This window comes from Misgurnus anguillicaudatus, chromosome 11 (genome assembly GCF_027580225.2).
Source record: "Misgurnus anguillicaudatus chromosome 11, ASM2758022v2, whole genome shotgun sequence".
Lineage (NCBI taxonomy): Eukaryota > Metazoa > Chordata > Actinopteri > Cypriniformes > Cobitidae > Misgurnus > Misgurnus anguillicaudatus.
This window is the reverse complement of record NC_073347.2, coordinates 26,177,501-26,197,582: the sequence shown is the minus strand read 5'-3', so window position 1 is coordinate 26,197,582 and position 20,082 is coordinate 26,177,501. Positions and strand designations below refer to the sequence as shown.

Genomic DNA, 20,082 nt, shown 5'->3' with positions numbered 1-20,082 from the left:
GTGTCTCCAGAGTACGTATGTGAAGTTTTAGCTCAAATTATCATATAGATAATTTATTATAGCATTTTAAAATTGCCACTTTGTAGGTGTGAGCAAAATGTTCCCTTTAAAATGGAAATGAGCTGATATCTGCACTATATGGTAGTGCAGTGGTTGGACAGTGCAGATTAAGGGGTGGTATTATCTCCTTCTGACATCACAAGGGGAACCAAATTTCAATGACCTACTTTTTCACATGTTTAAAGAGAATGGTTTACCAAAACCAAGTTACTGGGTTGATCTTTTTCACATTTTCGAGGTGGATAGAAGCACTGGGGACCCAATTGTAGCACTTAAACATGGAAAAAGTTATATTTTCATGATATGTCCCCTAATATGTACCTTTGAGTTTTATACTGCCCAGTGACAGATACTGTAGGGACCAATGTTTGACCCTTTTTTCTGACAGTTTAATAATAAAGGCTTTTTTAAATACATGAGAAGACAGAATAGTGAGTGAAAAGACAAAAGGATCCAAAATTAACAAATCGCTACAGAGAGGCTTGGGGAGTAAATAAGCTACTTGCCAACTTGGCCAGAAACTTTATAAGGAAAAGCAACATAATTTATAGTTTCAAACAGATTTAAATAATAATAGCCTGTCTCTTGTTGATTTAAATGTCAGCGATGATTCATTGCATCTATAAAAAACATAATTTGCAAATTGGGAAATATTTTACATATAAACATTTTTTCAGAACTCTGCAAAAACATGACGAATACAATAATGGGTTATCACATCCTTGCAACAGGTGCATTTTAACAGAATATTGTTAAATATAATGCTACACAAAAAGCGAGGATAAACAGTTAAATAAATAAATAAATCCCCAATGGAACAACAACATGTGACCCTGAACCACAAAATGGTAATTTTTTAATTGAGATTTATACATAATCTGAATAAATAAGCTTTCAGTTGATGCATGGTTTGTTAGGATATACAATATTTGAAAATCTGAAATCTGAGGGCGCTTTTGAAGTTGTCCAAATGAAACCATTAGCAACACATATTACTAATGATACATTATTTTTTGGTATATTTACTTGATGATTTTTGGCATTAAAAATCTAATAATTTTGACCCAAACGATGTAATTTTGGCTATTGTTAAATATACACGTACTAGGGGAAAGCAGGGGCGAAAATGTAATTTAAAAAAGATAATGTTTTAGACAGAGATATATTTTTGCTGTGGTCAATAACTCACAAGTGCGGTCTATCAATACCAGGTGAAAGTTTGAACAAATGTAAATTGACTTAAGTATAATTTCACTTTGAACATAAGTAGCGAATTGTTACTTTTGACCCTGTCAGCTGGGACGAACGTAACACACAGGTGGGTCAAAAGTAACACAACAGAACAATATAGATTTTTGTGTTACACTTGTTTTTGGTAAATATAGCAAAAATACCTTTTTATATGTAACTGCAAACATAATTCGTTGCTTATCTTGGCAAAAAAAGAATGACATTTTAAATTTCAGTTTTATCAAATGTTTCAAAAGCAACCTGACAGTGTAACTTTCGTCCCAACAGGAACTCCTGACATTTAAACACAATTTACTTTTATTTTGAAAAACTCTGCGAAGTCAAACTTCAGGATTTGTTTGAGCACTAAATAACCTGTAGATTGATCAGTACTTTAACACATGAAACGAGAAACACAACGCGTTATATGAAAAAAAGACCACTTTAGGAATTCACTTATCATGGTTGAAAACAGCTTTCCGGACCTATACGCGCAAAACGGTTAAGAAATAACGCAATATTTATCATATTTCTCAAGGGTTGTGTGCTAAAGATGCTGTCATAGTTTAGAATACAAATTTTATCAGGGCTCAAAGAAAATTGCTTTGTTACTTTCGTCCCACGTTACTTTCGCCCCGGTTCTCCCCTACTTAGGACTGATTTTGTGGTCCCGGGTCACATATAGTGTTGTTGGTGTTTATAAAAATGCAAAACAGAGTTTAAGTTGGCATGAAATATTTATAGTTGATACATTTGCATGCCATTGACAATTGTGGCAAAAAGTTAACGTTGGACCCTGAATATAGCACAGTCCACAGAAGTTTTGTCATCACTGATGGATGCCTACTAGTGTACAGGCCGCTGATGAGGGCTCCAGGGAGACCCTGTTTTTAGAAGATTCCCTCTACCTCAAATGTTAACAGAAAAAAGCTAGAGAGAAACTACTGTACAGTGTACTATACAGCGTGTCAGCCATTTTGTACTGTTGTCAGCTATTTTATTTGCTATATAGATCACTGTTCTTCACCTACAGTATAATGCACTATGATTTATAGGGTACAACCATTGTATAATAACAGGTGTCACTGCCTATAAAGCAATGCAGTCGAATGCCAAATACATAAAGCAGGATGTTGCTCCGTTTACAAGTCATTGATTGATTAAAAAAATAAAATCTCAAAACCTATTTTGAAATAAACAGACTGATAATGGATTACTGTTTTTATTTATTTACAATGTTTTATGTTCTGTATGTAATGTACTATATACATAAATCAAATAAAATCTTTATTGTTTATTTAAAAGCTACAGTCAGCTAATCCTTCTTCTTTTAAGAAACTTGGTATGCGCCTTTCAAAAAGAGCTTCAGTTTTACAGTTATACATTTATCAGATACTGTACCAAGATGTTACTGTACTTTCAACTTATAATAAATGATAAGACTAATATGGCTGGAATCTGCACCACAATCTAAGCAACGAATGAAAAGAAAACTGCTGAAATAAAATCCCAATGATAAAGCCTGAAAACTGCACTTGTGTGTGAGGAAAAACAAAAACATAATTTTACAAAATTTTCATTTTTGATCAATTAACCCTTTAGGTTGAATGGTTTAGGTGCAGTGATCTTTACACATTTGTTTCATTTTATTTCTGCAAATTCATAATAGCAACAAGCCATGACAACCTGCGCTTTACAATAATTTTACCACAAGATAAACTCGCTGGGCACCTTAACTATAGTAAATTCACTGTTAGCTGTAAACTCAATAACAAGAGCTGTCTGGTTGTCTGACAGATTCAGTCAATAATCTATGATTCATACTGATAACTATTGCAAAGAATTTAATTTAGGCTTGTAAAACTGAGCAATTTATTAAAAATGCTTAACAACACACTTTTAGATGCAATTTGAAAACATATCTACAAATCAGAGATCAAAAACAAAACAACATTTGTTTCTTGTTTGTGTGCCTCCAACGAAAACATTACATTAAAAATTTTATTTATCCATTTATTTATTCACAGTGCCCAGCCCGTTTCTCATGTCACATTCAATTCAGACTGCACGTATACAATTCGAAAAAATAAATCTGGTTGCCTTAGGGCTTTAGATTGAGGTTCTTCTCAAACCTTAAAATGTGATCACGAAAACATGTCGTCAACCCTCCAAATATCTCTAAGCAGTATCAACCTTGACAAAGCACAAAAGTGTAAAACACAAAATCTTTTGTTGATTCCAAGATCCAACGTAAAGATGTGTTTTTTCTTGCTTGTGCAGCAATAACCTCACATCACTGTGCAACTATCACAAAAGATTTCTTCTTTAAGCCTGTGTTCGTACTTCCACCTTACCACTTTAAAGCTCAGGCTTTAAATACAGAGCTTTCCTGAGAATGCAACCTGTACGATATCAAGGTAAAGAGATAAGGATTCGACTGTAATCCACTACAAAGATGGACAGAGAAAACCAAGCCACCAGCTGACCCCGACTCATCCTGGATGCGCTGTCTGGATTACCTCCACCTATCTTTCTCCACTAGAGTCCTGGCCTAAAATCTTCAGTGTCACAAAGACTGGACAGAGTAAAAAGAAAGTGACAAATGGGGAAGAAAGTGGAGAATAGAGTTGGTATGATGTGTCTAGAGCACTGTTGTGTCTTAACGCTTATCTGTTGTTGGGGCCATTTTTTGTCTTTATTTGGCCTCAACTTTCTCTGTGTTTCAGTAAATGGAATGATTTTTGGTGACAAATCTTATATTTACACATATTTTAAGAAAATGCTTTGAAATTTGTCAAAACCTCAACAATATACTGTGGGCAAATATACTACCCTTTCGTGTTGTTAGTGGCCAAAAAAGGCCACTAAATTAAACTGCTGTAAAAAAAAAATTTTTTCAATTTTTTGCATAAACCTGTTAATCAACCTCAGTACTGATCAAAATTACCAAATGTTAAAAAAATTACATTATTTTAACTCTTTAATTGCCAAGTTAATAAGTGGTGTCACTGACTTGGGAAAATACACACAAAATTACTGATTTTTAATATAAAAAGTGATTGTGGACTGGATTTCTTTTAACCTTTTCACAGTCTTGGGCATGTCAAAGATTAGTAAAAACATTGGCTTTGATGCATTTTAGTTTTTGTGCAGCATCAGATTTTATTTTTTCTCCCTCATTTATGGTTTATGGCCGTTGTTTTACTCACCCCCATGTCATCCAAGATGTTGACGTTTTTCTTTGTTAAGTCAAGAAGAAATGTTCTTTTAAACCACAACTTTTCATCTTGCATTAGCCGTGAGACCGCAGCACGACCTTGCGTATTACGTAATCACATGGAAAGGTCACACATTACATATGTAAAACCCACACCTGCAGACCATTTTAAACAATAAACTGACACAAAAAAATTAATTAGTATCATTCCACATACAACAATGTTGAAACAGTCCTCTTTCTTCACACTTGTAAACACTGGAGTGGTGTTTTGCATACACATTTTAAGATTTCTGTGGAAATTACAGTATTACTGGCAGCTATTTGAAAGTAACTTCCTGTACAATTAAATATATGTTACTTACTGGCAACAGTTTGTTTAAAGTAAGGGCTGCACGATTAATCGAAAAAGAATCACGATCTCGATTCATACATACACACGATCCTCTTTGTAAATGACGCGATTCTCTTGCATGTACAGTATTTCCCTGTATTCAGATACTGCGTTGACGTATTTACATTACAACAATCCAGATGTTATGTCAGTTAAACTTGCTTACACTCACGCAGTGTAAAACAAAACCCTATTCATTCACCAATCACACCCAATCGTTTCTCTCCTCTCTTCTCCTCATTTGCGGCGTTTGGCTGTCACTCGCGTGACGTGGAACAAAGCGACAAACCTAAACACATCGATTTACTTGATGGATTTGTAGCGTCAATTTTCAAACAAATGAGGAAAAACGTGTGCTATTGCGGAAGATCCTGGTGGCGACAGAGAAAGTGACGATGTGACAATATTGGTTCCGAAAAAAGGCAAGGAAATAAGTTACCTCTGGCCGTTTTTCAATCGGAAGGCTGCAGCCTCCGTAGGTCGCATATGCAGGCCGCATACGTCATCGAGCCTGGTTTAACTTAAATAAGCATTACATTCGCAAGTCATAAACGTATTACAACAATTTATGATTAACTAAGAATAGTAATATACTTCATAATTGTTAATATTCAGAAATGAGATTGTCTTGATGACGTATGCAGCTTAGAAATGCGACCTCCGGAGGCTGCAGCCTTCAGATTGAGAAAACGGCCTCTGTTTCATTGTTTAGTTCATCGTTAAAGGTTTTGTGTTTTTAAAGTTTTATGGTTGACCAGTTTGATTAAAAGAAATAGCACCTGTGCTTTTTTGTACAAATATTTTAATTTATGAGTGTCAACATGGTATCGTTTATGTTTACCAGCTAACTAATTTTAAGATACTCATCTTCTAAAATAAGGAAAATAGACTTTGAAGACACTTTATTATAAGTAAAAGTCCGGTGTAGCACATTTTTGTTACTTGGGTGCAATAAATGTTTTTTGTTGAACATTTGAGAATCGTTTGAAAGAATCGGGATCTCAATTCCAATGGAGAAAAATCGTGATTCACATTTTAGCATGAATCGTGCAGCTCTATTTAAAGTTAAATTAAACATTAACAAGTCTTTACAGAATAAAATACCAGCCTTATGCAAAGCATCCTGGGAATCAAAATCTGAAGGAAAAAACTGAAAAAGGTTGATAAGGACTTCTGGTTGAATGCTTTGCATGGGGCTGTTATTTTATAGTTTTATTCTGTAAAGACAAAGACTTATTTACGTTTTATGTTAATTTACCTTTGAACAAATTGTTGCCAGTGAATACTATACATTTAAATCTACAGTAATTTACTGGCAAACAGCTGCATAACTACAGCAATTTTTTTTACAGTGTACGTCATTCATGACCTTTCAACGTGATTACGTAATATGTAAGGACACGCTAGCACATTAGACGGCTACTGTAAGATGAGAAGTCTTGGTTTAAAAGTACTTTTTTTGGTGAAAATTCTGATCGTTTTGCTAGATAAGACCCTTATGCCTTGGTTTAGGATCGTTTAGAGCCCTTTGAAGCTCAATTGAAACCGCAATTTTAAACTGCATTGAAACTGTAAACTGTTGAGGTCTACTAAAGTCCACTATATGGAGAAAAATCCTGGAATGCTTTCCTCAAAAAAAAAAGGTAATTTATTTTCGACTGGACAAAGAAAGGCAAACATCTTGGGTGACATGGGGGTGAGAAAATTATCGTGATTTTTTATGAAAGTGGGGTAATCATTTAAAGATAGCAAGATTATAGTTTCACAGAATGTCCTTTACATTACAGTACATAGAATGATTTTATGTTCAAAACAGTAAATCACATAAAAATGACTTTTATTACAGTACATGATCATGATTGTGCTGTAGGTCATATTGCATAAATGTAAATGATAAAATGAGTGACCTTTACCCGCAAGTTAACAAGAGCCTTTAAAGTTGTGCACCGTATCAATATCAAAATGCCTAACTGCCTCTTATATTTCTCCTCAATGCCTCAGCAAGGTCTGTGCAGTACATATCTTATAAATAAATTATAAATCATGCCTTTGTGTACACAAACCCTAAACGAGCAGACCTTGATATGGTGATGAATGCTTCAAGTCAATACAGCCCATCGAGCTGGATTATGAGGCAATAAAGGGCTCTCTTCAAATGACAATAATCTAATGAGTGACACGTTTTGATGTAAGACAGCCCTGTCCTTTCCCTGACAAAGTCATTGGATGGTTAAACCTCACAGGGGCAGAGAGAGTCTTCTCTCAGATTCAGTGAAAGATGAACCGTCGTCTAATTCATTTTCTTTTTGTTGCTTATCTGAAAGCGAGGCTGGATATATCATGACAGATTGTGAAAGCGCCATAAGGAGGAGGCTGTTAAAATGCCCGAATGGTTTAAATCTAATTGCAATTCTCTCCTTTTTGACTCTGTTTCTCTGTAGGCCAAAATAATAATGGAGGTATTAACCTCTGGGCTATTAGATTTGAGGTTTTCTAATATGAATTTGAAACGCAGATGTTTTCAGAAGCATCTTTAAAGGTGAAGTGTGTAATTGCAGAGATACTGGTGTGGAGTTGCCAAAGTAATAGACTGTTTGAATGTAATGACCACACTCCATTTTCTATTGGTTGGACAAACTTATGATCAAACATACTGTATGTCATCCAAGCTAAAGTCATTTTTTTCTACATAAAATCATCTAATGTAAAGAACATTACAGTAATGTACTGTAAATAAAAAATAACCAGATAAATAAATAGATAGATAAATAGATGAATAAATAAATAAATGACTAGATAAATAAATAAATAAATAAATATTTTTTATTTTATTTATTTATTTTATTTATTTTTTAAGTAAGGTGATGTCAAATATTTAAATCAAATATTAAAATCAAACTTTGATGGACTGGATTTCATAGACAGGGTCATGTGTATACAGCATACATTTTTCGTAGCAAAAATTTTTTATACCTTTTGCAGTAGCCTGTAAGTTATGTAAAAAGTCCAATTTCCTTGTAAATTATAGCTATATTTCCTCATCATCTTCAATCATTATAATTATTTTCTTTTTTCTTAACATATTTAGCATTTAGAAACCAGAATGAAGCTCCATAGGCTTCCCGTATGTCCGCACTACATTAGACACTGAAAGATCAGCTAGCTCTTTCTGAAGAAAAAATAACCAGTTTTAACCCATCGCTAGTGGCATTGATTGATAGGCTAAGAAAGTCGGACTTAATAACCTCTATCATACCATCCAACCACTCTGCTGGCGGCAGACGCCAGTTTGTTTATGGGTGGCATCTCCTCCGATACGCCGTGTGTGTGAAAACTCTACCTGTGCTAATGGTCTGGGCTGAGGGATTGGACTGTCAGCTGGGAGTGAGGCCTCATTTTTCTACCTGCCTGCTGTCCACGTTTCCGACCCTACAGAACAGCCCCGTTACGCCCTGCCCCTGTACCCCGATCATCTGTCAGCCTGGACCTCAGCTCCCATGATGCATTGGGAGAGAGAGATGGGCTGTCAGCTCTAGTTGGCTGTGAGTGACAGCGCTACATGTTCGAACAAGACGCATGGGGGCAGATAATCTGGTGGGCGTGGCCATGTAGTTTGTGTATGTACAGTGGGAATGTTAAGTGTATAAAGTAGATATACTGGACAAATCTTTCAATAGAATAACACTTCATGAACACATCTGGTAAGGTGTAAAAATGTGAAAAACTGTATCCAATGTGTGGAAAATCGCATAGGAGCTACTTATTTGTCCCTTTTTGGAGCTTGATAAGTCTTCACACTTAAAATTTTTTTTTTTTAATTGTCTTTGTTTGGCTGTTGCATAAAAAGTTATTTGTAAAAAATAACGCATAAATAAATAAATAAATACATAAATAAATAAAAGTATCTATACAAACTAAAAGTATAATACCTTTAACTTAAAAGGCTCTTTGGAGAACCAAAAATGGAACCCCTTTATTCTTAACTGTGTATGGTAAGACCGGCTCTTTAAAAATAATAACGTGTGTGTTCCAAAAATAAAAAAAAGCTTTGAAACAGGATGAGGGAAAATATTTTATTTCCCTTCTAAATGCATTTTTATGTATGCTTCTGTCTTTCTGACCAAAATAAAAAGACGTCATTAGGTTGGCAGGTTGGATGTTGTGAGGGAAATATTCAAGGTTGTTAGCTCTTTGATCATGATGTGTGTGAACACCATTTCTATTATTCGAGAGTAAACCCTTTCTCTCTCTGTAATGATCTGTACAATTACTCAATATTTGCGGTGCGGCGAGTTGGGATGGAGCTGCAAACCATTTATTGACTAAAGTGTTTAATGCGGTTGCAGACAGCGCGGTGTAGAGTATATTGGTGTATTCTTACAAATTCTTACGTCTGTATATCACTGACACATACAGGGACACAAATAACAAAAGATGCCATGCACACATGCACACTTACTGTAAACGCAAAGCTTTCTAGAAACATATAAAAGGAAAGGCAATTTTAACTAATTCCATGACGGACATTTTTTTTAAAGTTGCCTGCCAGCATTTTTTTTACAAAATGCCTTCCAGGAAAATTTTCTTCTAAAAATATATAAACATACAAATATATCAAATGAAAGAACAGATCATCTGCTTTCAAACAAACAAACAAACAAAATGGGGGAGAAAAAAACTTTTATCCCATCTATATATTTTTCTATGCTTATAAACTATTAAATATGGGTATTTTTCTTAAAAAAATATATTTTTTAGCAAAAAGCTGAAATAGTTGAATTTTTGTGAAGGAATATTGTTAAAAATCAGATTCAGAATGATTATCAAAACATGCAGATAAAATTAGTAAAACATTTTTTGCTTCATTTTTTGTAAATTGGGTAATCTAGTGGATAATCGCAGTATTACAGATTAACATAAAAACTCGCAGGAACACTTTTTTATGCAAATGTTTTCCCTTAATTGACGACATAACTCGTCAATGGTGGGGAAAGAGTTAAGAATGAAAGGAAGTTGAGGCATAAAAAGATTGTTGATTATGTATTGCATAGAGGCTATTTGTACATGTTTGTCTCTTTTATTCTTAAAGGATTAGTCCCTTTTCAAAAAAAAATAAAAAAATCCAGTTTATTTACTCACCACCATGTCATCCGAACTGTTGATGTCTTTCTTTGTTCAGTCGAGAAGAAATTATGTTTTTTGAGGAAAACATTCCAGGATTTTTCCAATTTTAATGGACTGTAATAGACCCCAACACTTATTCGTTTTAATGCAGGTTAAAATTGCAGTTTCACCGCAGCTTCAAAGGACTCTAAACGATCCCAACGAGGCATAAGGGTCTTATCTAGCGAAACTATTATTATTTTTGGCAAGACAAACAAAAATATGCATTTTTAAACCACAACTTCTCGTCTTTCTCTGGCTGTGTGACGAGCCAGCGTGACCTCACGTAATTGCGTAATGACGTCGAAAGGTCACGTTACATATATGAAACGCACATTTGTGGATCATTTTAAACAATAAACTGACACAAAGACATTAATTAGTATCATACAACAACGTCGGAACGGTCCTCTTTCTCCACAAACACTGGGGCTTAGTTTCACATACGTCATCCGTGACCTCTTTTTGTGATGACGTATTATGTGAGGTCGCGCTGGTGCGTCACAGGACCGGAGATAGTTGTGGTTTAAAAGTGCATATTTTTCTTGCCAAACATGACAATCGTTTCGCTAGATAAGACCCTTATGCCTCATTTGGGATCGTTTAGAGACCTTTGAAACTGCAATTTTAAACTGCATTAAAACTGTTAAGTATTGGGGTCCATTAAAGTCCATTAAAATCCTGGAATGTTTTCCTCAAAAAACATAATTTCTTCTCGACTGAACAAAGAGTGACATCAGCATTGTGGACGACATGGTGGTGAGTAAATTATCTGGATTTTTTAGAAAATGGACTAATCCTTTAAACTACGCACGCACACACACTTACTGAACATGCATGCACAATTTAACATGGACCAGGGTGCCAAACATGTACTATAAAGGTATGTTTGCACAGAGAAATAAACACTATACAGTAGGTTTGAGAAAAATACATTTTACTTACCATATATTCCTGTTGATATGCATGGAAAGGCCTGAAACATAAAGCAAAATTTTTTTTAGCAACTTTTGAAATTACATGAAAATGAAAAGATTTCAGGCATGCACTGACAAAGTCTGACCCAGTAAAGTGAAAATGCTTTTAACTGTAAGTATTACTGTATATTGTAAACTTAGTCAGTGAATGTATAAAGAACAGCAGGACCTGTGAACAGTAAAATTTCAAACTTTTTGGCTATTATTAAAAATATGTCAGTAATAGCCAGTAGGCATAATAAGTAATACAAACTCACATTAAACATCAAATAAAAAATGGAGAACTGAGCAATATTGTTTTTGGTGTGTGTGGATCTCTAGGCAATACAGAATCACTCTTCATGACTTGGATGACAAGAATGATTCTTCCTGTTGGGTATGACATGTGTTGTTGGAGAACCAATCTGACACAACGCACCATGCAGACATGATGCTCGTGTAACTCTATTTGAGACAACAAATCTTGTCACATATAGCACATCATACCAGCAGTTTTCCCACCTGTAGGCTTTGCCACCTGCTTCAGACATATATTCACCCAGTATAAAACTCAATTTCAATTAACTTCCCCTTGTGAGAGATTTCAAAAGCAACATTTTGCATCTGGTGTTGATCGAATTAATCTGACAGTTAATTATGGGACAGTCATATTTTAGTATGCCACACACATACAGCTGGAGGGGAAAGGACCTATGAGACATATACACCAGCATGCAAAAAATATATAAAGTAATATTTCATTAAATGATAACTGTTCCAATCAAGAATCTGAGTTTTATGATGTCCTACTTTTTAAAAAAAGTAATACAACAGGATCTTGGATCAGAGAAACTTGGGAAAAATGATGCTGTTAACAGCGAAAAATAAAGAAATAAAGTTGGGCTTTGAGAAAAGTTACAAAACTAACATTAATAGCGGAAATTAAGCTTTTTAGTGCGTGTTGACAGTGCAGGTAACCACAATAATCCCCAAAGTGTCCATTTCTTCATTTCAGTTCTGCATTTGACACATGATTGACTAAATTAAAACTCACAAACACCTGGACCCTCAGGATTAAAACTTGTCAAGGCTTACTAAGCTCAATGGGGAACACTTCTCACATGATTTCTGTAAAGGTTTTCATGAATTTTCAATTCCTTTTCAGCCATGAAATCAAGTTATATAGCCAAAAAAAGGTAAATGCAACCAGCCCATTAATGAAATTGTTTACTTAAAGGTGACATTTCACACGACTTTTTAAGATGTAAAATAAATCTTTTTCAAACTACCACATATAGATTTTTTTTATAGCATGTTCAAATTGCCACTTTGTAGGTGTGAGCATAAATGTGCCATTTAGGGTGTGTACCTTTTAAATGCAAATGAGCAGATCTCTGCACTAAATGGCAGTGTCATGGTTGGATAGTGCAGATTAAGGGGCGGTATATCCCCTTCTGACATCACAAGGGGAGCCATATTTCAATGACCTATTTTTTCACATGGTTGCAGAGAACGGTTTACAAAAACTAAGTTACTGGGTTGATCTTTTTCCCATTTTCTAGGTTGATAGAAGCACTGGTGACTCAATTATAGCACTTAAACATGGAAAAAGTCAGATTTTCATGATATGTCCCCTTTAAAAAATTAAATAAATAATTTTACTTTTTTTGTGTTATGTGTACTTTAAACTGAAAAATAAAACATGTTTATTTGTGGAGTTGAACTGGTGACATAACAATTGCCAGAACGAGACGGCACAAAACAGACCAGAGCATGTAACAGAGAAACAGAACAACTCTTATATTTATGGCCATATTTTTTAAAAGATTAAAAACTTACCATACAGTAATAGGTCTGGCTTTGCGGCGCTTTGCACCAGATGTATTACTCAAGAGTAGGTTTAAAGCGGCAAGAACCATCATTTTTCCACATGACTGTGTTCTGTGCTCCCATTCCACATTCATCATTTTTAGTGTATTAATAAACACTAAAGCGAAGTTATTTATTCAAAGCTCTCATTTGTCTCCACAAACCAGCTGAATCTGTGTTTTAGCACGACATTTATCACCAAAAAAGTGTGACCGCTGCGTTAATGCGGCATTATGACAAATGCAAATTGTCCTATCATTTCCGAACGCAACTGTTTGTTTGGACGCAGATAAGAATACTACAAAAGCGTGTGTTAAAAAGGCGTGAATTGCGCTGTTGCTTTGACCGCAAGAGATGCTGTTTAGTGACACTCTAAAGGCTGCTAATAAGGCTTTGTTTTAAAAATGTTTGAAGTGCTAAAAGCAGGTATTTTCCATATCACATGGGGTTTTGTGTTACAGCGAGATTTGTAGCACAAAGCAAGCTGTAATTGCAATAAAAGCGCTGCCATTGGAACATTACAGGAAAACAAAACATGAAAACAACGCCGACATAATTTCTGGTGACAGGTGCACAAATCAAAAGCAGTTGAGTTTTCAACGAGTAAAAGATGAAGCTACTGCCGAGCTGCGTACCTCAGATTAAAAAACGCAATTTAGCATTGCAATTAAAACATCACGACGCTACGCCACACGACGTGACATTATCCAACGTACACGCATCACCTGAAACCAATCTTGTTTTTGTGGCACCTTCGTTCTGCTTTTCCCAGAAAGGTGGGCGCTTGTTTGGCTGTTTATTATTTTACAGTTATGTGTCAAGGCTCTGGTTGTCAAGATCAATATTTCAACCGAGCCGTTCACTAAAGCTTTGACCTTTCCAGGTGTACAACTCGCTCTGGCTCAAATTCCCTGTGATGAGCAACGAGGACGGCCCACTTTGCGGCTCTGCACGATGTAAGCAAACTCAGCCGAACCTCTGCGTCCATCAAATACAAACATTATCATGCAAAAAAAAAACAACAACAACTGCAGCAATACCACAGTAGCATATGGGTCATTCTACAGAAAAGGTGCAATTCGGGTGATGGAAATTTGCTTAAATGAACTTCTTTCAAAATACCCAAAACTTCTTTAATAGCATTAATTAACTTATCAAATCTAAGAAACCGCAAAACGGGGAGCTTAATCTATTTTTTACTTTTTAATACATTTTAAAAAGAATCCACAAGTCATTTATTTGTCATTGGTGTTACCTGTGATTTAAACAACATTAATGTTGATACCAAATATTTTTCTCATTACAGCTTGTGTATTTAGTTAAAGGTTGAGTAGAGGAATGATAACAGCAAAAAATATTGATAATTAATATTTGTTTAATAAATTCTTCATCTTTACCCAGCATTGTATGAAATTATTTGATTCTCAGTTTGACTTTTTTCTTTAAAACCAACAAAAACAAAAATATTCAACCAAAAAGGCTTTGATGCAAAGACTGAAATATCAACAATGTCTTACATCCCATATCAACAACAAAAAATTACTAGAAAGTACAAGAAAATACATTCATAACACCAAAACTTGGTTTAACACCAATGACACAATGTAACACCAATGACGAAATTAGAATGTAATAATACATAATGAATATGATAAAACTGATAAACTTTCATAAAATTATCCATCTTGTTTTGTTTGTATGCTTTTATGTTGGTCAGTTAAAGGAATAGTGCTTAGGAAGTACTCATTAAAGAAGTAACACTAATGACGGTAACGCCAATGATGGTAACACCAATGACAATTTACAGAAAAAATTGATAGTTTAACAAAATGGCTGCCATTAGCCATGTGCTATTTCATCAGAGATGTAACAATCACATACTTATTCAGTATAATGTATTTTTGTGTAAAGATCTTAACACTCCCAGCTATTAAAAAAAAAGAGTAACACTAATGACATCCAAAAAATCTTATCTCAAAATTCTTAGATATATCATGATATTTTAGAAAAATAAGGTAAGACATCTCAAAAACCTTTTGCCTTCCTCCACTGCACTTCTTTCACTGACCTCTTGACCCATGAAAAACTTCAATTGTTTCAAAATAAAGGTGCTTTGGGTAGGGTAACACCAATGACATAAATTTGGGGGACAAATGTTTATTTGATATTATTCATATTAATAGTGTATTTTTACCATTTCAGTGTTGTAGTAAATTCATACAGGGTTAAAGGTAAATGTAAATTAGATTTGTATGATCAAAGGGACAGGGACAGTCATTTAAAAAAAAGTTTAAAAAAAGGAAAAAAAAAAGAAAATTAAATAAATAAACTCTCATATCATTTTAAGGACAGTCTATATTTATTAAATATATATCATTATGGGATTATTGGGTCAAACTAAATGATTAAGGGGTCTGCAAAAGCAAGGGACAAGCATTTCCACCTTTTTTGTAGAATGACCCATATTGTAACAGTCATTAAATGGAAATATTTACAGTACTATAATATTCTTGATCTAATTTCACTCAAAAATTCATTTTACTTTATGAAGTGAAATGGGTTTTGAACAATGCTAATGGGTATTGCATTTTATTTGTTGTGGTCTATTAGGTAGATCATTAACAGTACTGTATCTGTTTTTAGTTAAATTATAACTTAATATCTGCGTTAAATTTCCATCTAAGAAAATGTACAGTCTGCATTAACACCATCACCACATTATTATCCCAAAGGCCAATGTCCTCTCTCAAAAACATTCAGCAAAATCAATGAATCAATTTTCAATTAAATCCTAATCTATTTCCAAGTTTGGCCGCTAGCGATATAGACGGACCACACTGAAACATATCCTTCACATGTCTTTCCTTCCACTCTGCTTATTGGCTCGATAAAAACACGAGAAAATATCTGCATACTGTATAGTAACATGCACATCCATTCACCCTACATGATCACATATTGATCAGAAATGTTTACTGATCGATAACCATAATACGCTTGGATGCATTATTTCTAAACCTCTTACTTTGGGGCTTCGGTGTTAAACATCATTATCTCCAGATCAACTTGTGTGAACGCACACACATTCACGCACACAGCTGGTGTGTCTGACTAAGCAGATGTAAGGTGTGGTGGTGATAACAACCTCACTCGCTGACACAGTTACTCCGCTATAACAATGACCACCAACACGCCTTGTTTATAATACACCGGTGCATTTAAATCAAAGCGCACTTTAATTAACAAGTCTGACATTATTACTCTTCAGCTGTGACTTATGATTCTGTGTGTGGATGATTATTTCTGATCTGTCAGTTCATTAGGAGCGAATCAGGCTTGGGCCTGGTACGTATTTGCCGTGGTTTCATTTGCTTGCAGTGGTGTGTGGAAATTGGTCACTGGGGAAACAGATCCACTACCATCGTTCTTCCCTAATCAATCACATCTGCTTGTGTTCGTCTGGTTGTTCATTAACGTATTATTATTGTTATTTATAATAGATGCACCTTCTTTGCTGGCACTCCCACTAGGTTTAAGAGCAACACTTAATTGAATGTACTGCTGTGCACTGTTTGAACGTGTCAACAGGGTCACTTCAGTTCATGTTTATGCTTTATGTTTACTTTATGTGTACTAAACTGCATATTTTCAAAATTGACTAGTCAGCGGGTTGTCTCGTGATTTACAAATTAGGATAATTAGTCTATATAATTAGTTGGTTTAGGGTCATGTCAAACCCATTTCTAAGTGATGTCAATTGTGCGTGATACACTTGTTACTGTAATAATGTGCATTACAGATAAATTAGCAATGTAAATGTCATAAAAATGATGAAAAATAAACATGCTGCATAACATTTTATTGCATAAAGCTATTATCGACCCAGGGACCAAACAAAACTGATTTGGCAAGTTATAGCCATATAAAAATGCTAATGTTCAAAAATCTAGACTCACTAACCAGTTACATCGTGACAACAATTATCAACACAATTTATTTCTAAATAAATTTACAGAACTCATATTCTTTGTTGAGACCATTTTGTGATATTAGGACTGCTTTAAAGTTAACATAAAACCAAAAGACAATATTTAATTTATTAATGCATTTGCTTGATCTAATTAAACTCAAAAATACATTTTACGTTATGGAAGTGAAGTGGGTTTTGAAAAATGCTAGTGGGTGTGGCATTTTATTTGTATTGGTTTATTAGATTTTTAACTATTTGAGTTTTGTAGTTTAATTAAAATGTTAGTTAAATTTTTATTTTTATTACATTTTATAATTTTAGTTAAATAATAATTTGCATAGAATTTTATCTAGTGCTAATTACAATCTGCATTATTACGCGACTCGTTGGAATGCTTGATTCTGATTGGCTTGTAGTGACATTTGCAGGTTTGTTATTCCCATGTACACTGAAAAAAAATGATTCATTCAATTTACTAATTTTTTTAAGGTAAGCGGTTGCAATCAATTTATTTAAGCTACATTTAAACAAAAGTTTTTGTTTTGTTTTGTATTTCTATTTTTTTAATTAAATGTAGCTTAAATAAATTGATTGCAACCACTTACCTTAAAAAATTTAGTAAATTGAATGAATCATTTTTTTTCAGTGTAACAACCGCTCAAAACTACTAACATGGTAACCCGGATGCTGCAAATCATTTTGACAGTTAGATAAATATTAAACAAAATTGACTGGTGTCTTTAAATAACATGTCTTTAAATAATATGACAGAAATTATTAAAGGGGACCTATTTCATTGCTAAAAAAACAACGTTATTTTGTGTATTTGGTATAATACAATGTGTTTGCGTGGTTTATCCTGAAAAGCGCAGATTGTACAGAACTCATCGATTTAAATAAATACTGTGGTCCCTGATTGGCCAGCTAATCGGTACGTTGTGATTGGTCTGAATACCTCTGACGTCAGCCGGAAATGTGACGCTCTTACCATGTTTGAAAGATTCACGCACAATGCAATGCTAACAGGAGTTAACTTACAGGCTGTGAGTCCGAATCGAGATGAATTTTGATAATGGCGCCCTTGTCTACATCACCAATCCCAGGAAGTAAACTGTTGCCTACAATCCGTGTGTTTGTTGTTGTCCAAGAAAAGAGATTTACGTTGGAGACAATAATTTGCGTCATCATTTATTTTGGGGTTTGTACCTATTGCATATCATTAACATGTATTAACACACACCTACACACCAAAGGAAATGTAAAACCGTGAATCGGACCTTAAGCGCCCTTTAAAGGGATAGTTCATCCCAAATTGATAATTTTATCATAAATCACTTTCCCCAGTGTCGTTCTAAGCTTTGATTGTCTTCAGAACACATTTTTAGATTTAGATTATTAGTGTGTTTGTAACATCTGAACATCGTGTCTTATCTTAAAATTGAAGGTAAACATGCATAAGCTCTGCATTCATTAAGAATGAGCTAATAAAAAAATGCAAATCAATATTTAACATTCCTTACTTTACTTATAAAGGTTAATAGCCATGTAATAAGGGTGATAATGTACAGGCAGATGGTTGTTATCATGAAATAACCCCCTTCAATCCTGATCACACTGTCGGTGCTTATTTCTGCAATAACAAACGGCTGCCTATACATCATTTTCATTTACTTAACCACAAACCAACCAACTGGTCAGTTAGATGAACCAAAAAAATGACTGTCCCCAAAGAATAATAAACCAGATGTTGCATACAGTTCAAGTTGTAATCCAGTACCAGCATGTCTGCGTGCAAGAAAACCCAAAGGACCTTAATTAGCTGGTTCAGGTGTGTTTGATTAAACTGGTACAGATGAACCAGTGATAAACCCTCCAACAGACCCTTTGTTCGCACGCACACCTCCGGGTCACCAATTTAGTAAAGGAAATTTCCTATTTAAAAGAAGATTCCCAAAGTAAACTTTCATTTAAGTATAACAATTTACGCAACAAAGCCATTGGAATAGAATAAGCCGCTACTATGTATAAGATGAATCGCTCTATTGTTAATTCTCACTTCTATAAGTTGTTTTGAATAAAAGAGTCTGCTAAATGCTCAAACGTAAATGCATACTGAGACACTTAGCAAGGTCTATCTGTAGAGAGTAATCAGATACATACACGGGTATGTGATTGCTCATAATCACAGCTCTGTTTTCACGTCCCGAGCTGAAGCTGCACATCTAGGTTTGTTGCCATGGGAACACAGTGCTCAAAGCATTGAGGAGTTGAGGAGGTGACCCACTGGACGCAGTCTTTTAATGTGTGTTTGTTCAAGGAGCTACTCGGCATAAATCATTGATCTCTAAGAGTGACAACTTCAACAGTCACATTTACCATGAAGCACACAATAAAGTAAAAATCTCACTTCATGATCCCCTTCAATAAAACTAAGTAATTACCAATTATTATTTACATTTAGGCATTAAGCAAACACTTTTATCCAAAAGCGTGAAAAAAAGCGTTTTAAGATTACACAGTTCCCTTTCGAGGTAACTCGACGCTGCGTCATGAAAGCGTTGTTTTTATGACGCAGCGTCTCGTTCCCTGTCGCAGGGAATCGAGGTGCAGTCGTAACCAAGAGGCTGTTTACACTTGGCATTAACATGCGTTTTTGTCGATCGGATCACAAGTGGACGATGTTAATGACAGGTGTACACAGTGTTCAAAATGTTTTGAGCTCGTCCACTTTCGACCACTTTCATCCACATCCAGAGGTAGTCGAAACCACTTTCGATCGGATCGCTTTGGAGTTGCGGAACCCACATGTGGTTGAATGTGTTCGAACAGCCACACGCGACCGCCTTCTCTCCGCCCATTTATCTAATCTGAGGTATTAAACACAAGTTTTACGTCTTTTTTTGACTTCAGGCGTGAACATACGGTGAACAGCGCTATTTTTTAGCCTTTCATTGATAAAACTAAAGCGGCTGATCTCCGTAGTTTCGTTTTGAAAGCGTGTCAAAAGTTGCACAATCCTATTTCATCAATTGCGCTGAAAATTCAGAGAAAGCTCTAACATACACACGTACAAAACACTGTGCAACACGTTTACTTGCTAAACAAGCAGTGGACTCCGACATAATATTAGTTTGTGTCCATATAAACTCATAATTACTCCCACTCGGGTTTGAATGACAGCAGAGAGACTCGCCCACCATCTCACATACCACCCCCTCACAGT

The 20,082-nt window shown here is 34.9% G+C and overlaps 1 protein-coding gene across 6 annotated transcripts in view; it reads right to left on the bottom strand.

Annotated features, from left to right (window-relative positions):
* The window catches only part of macrod2 (mono-ADP ribosylhydrolase 2), a 705,053-nt gene that overhangs the window by 172,321 nt on the left and 512,650 nt on the right, over positions 1-20,082 (bottom strand). For all 6 annotated transcript variants that reach the window (XM_073873423.1, XM_073873424.1, XM_073873422.1 and 3 more), the window contains exon 7: positions 11,010-11,040. In XM_073873423.1, coding sequence (XP_073729524.1) covers positions 11,010-11,040 — 31 coding nt within the window. The remainder of the gene's footprint in view (positions 1-11,009; positions 11,041-20,082) is intronic.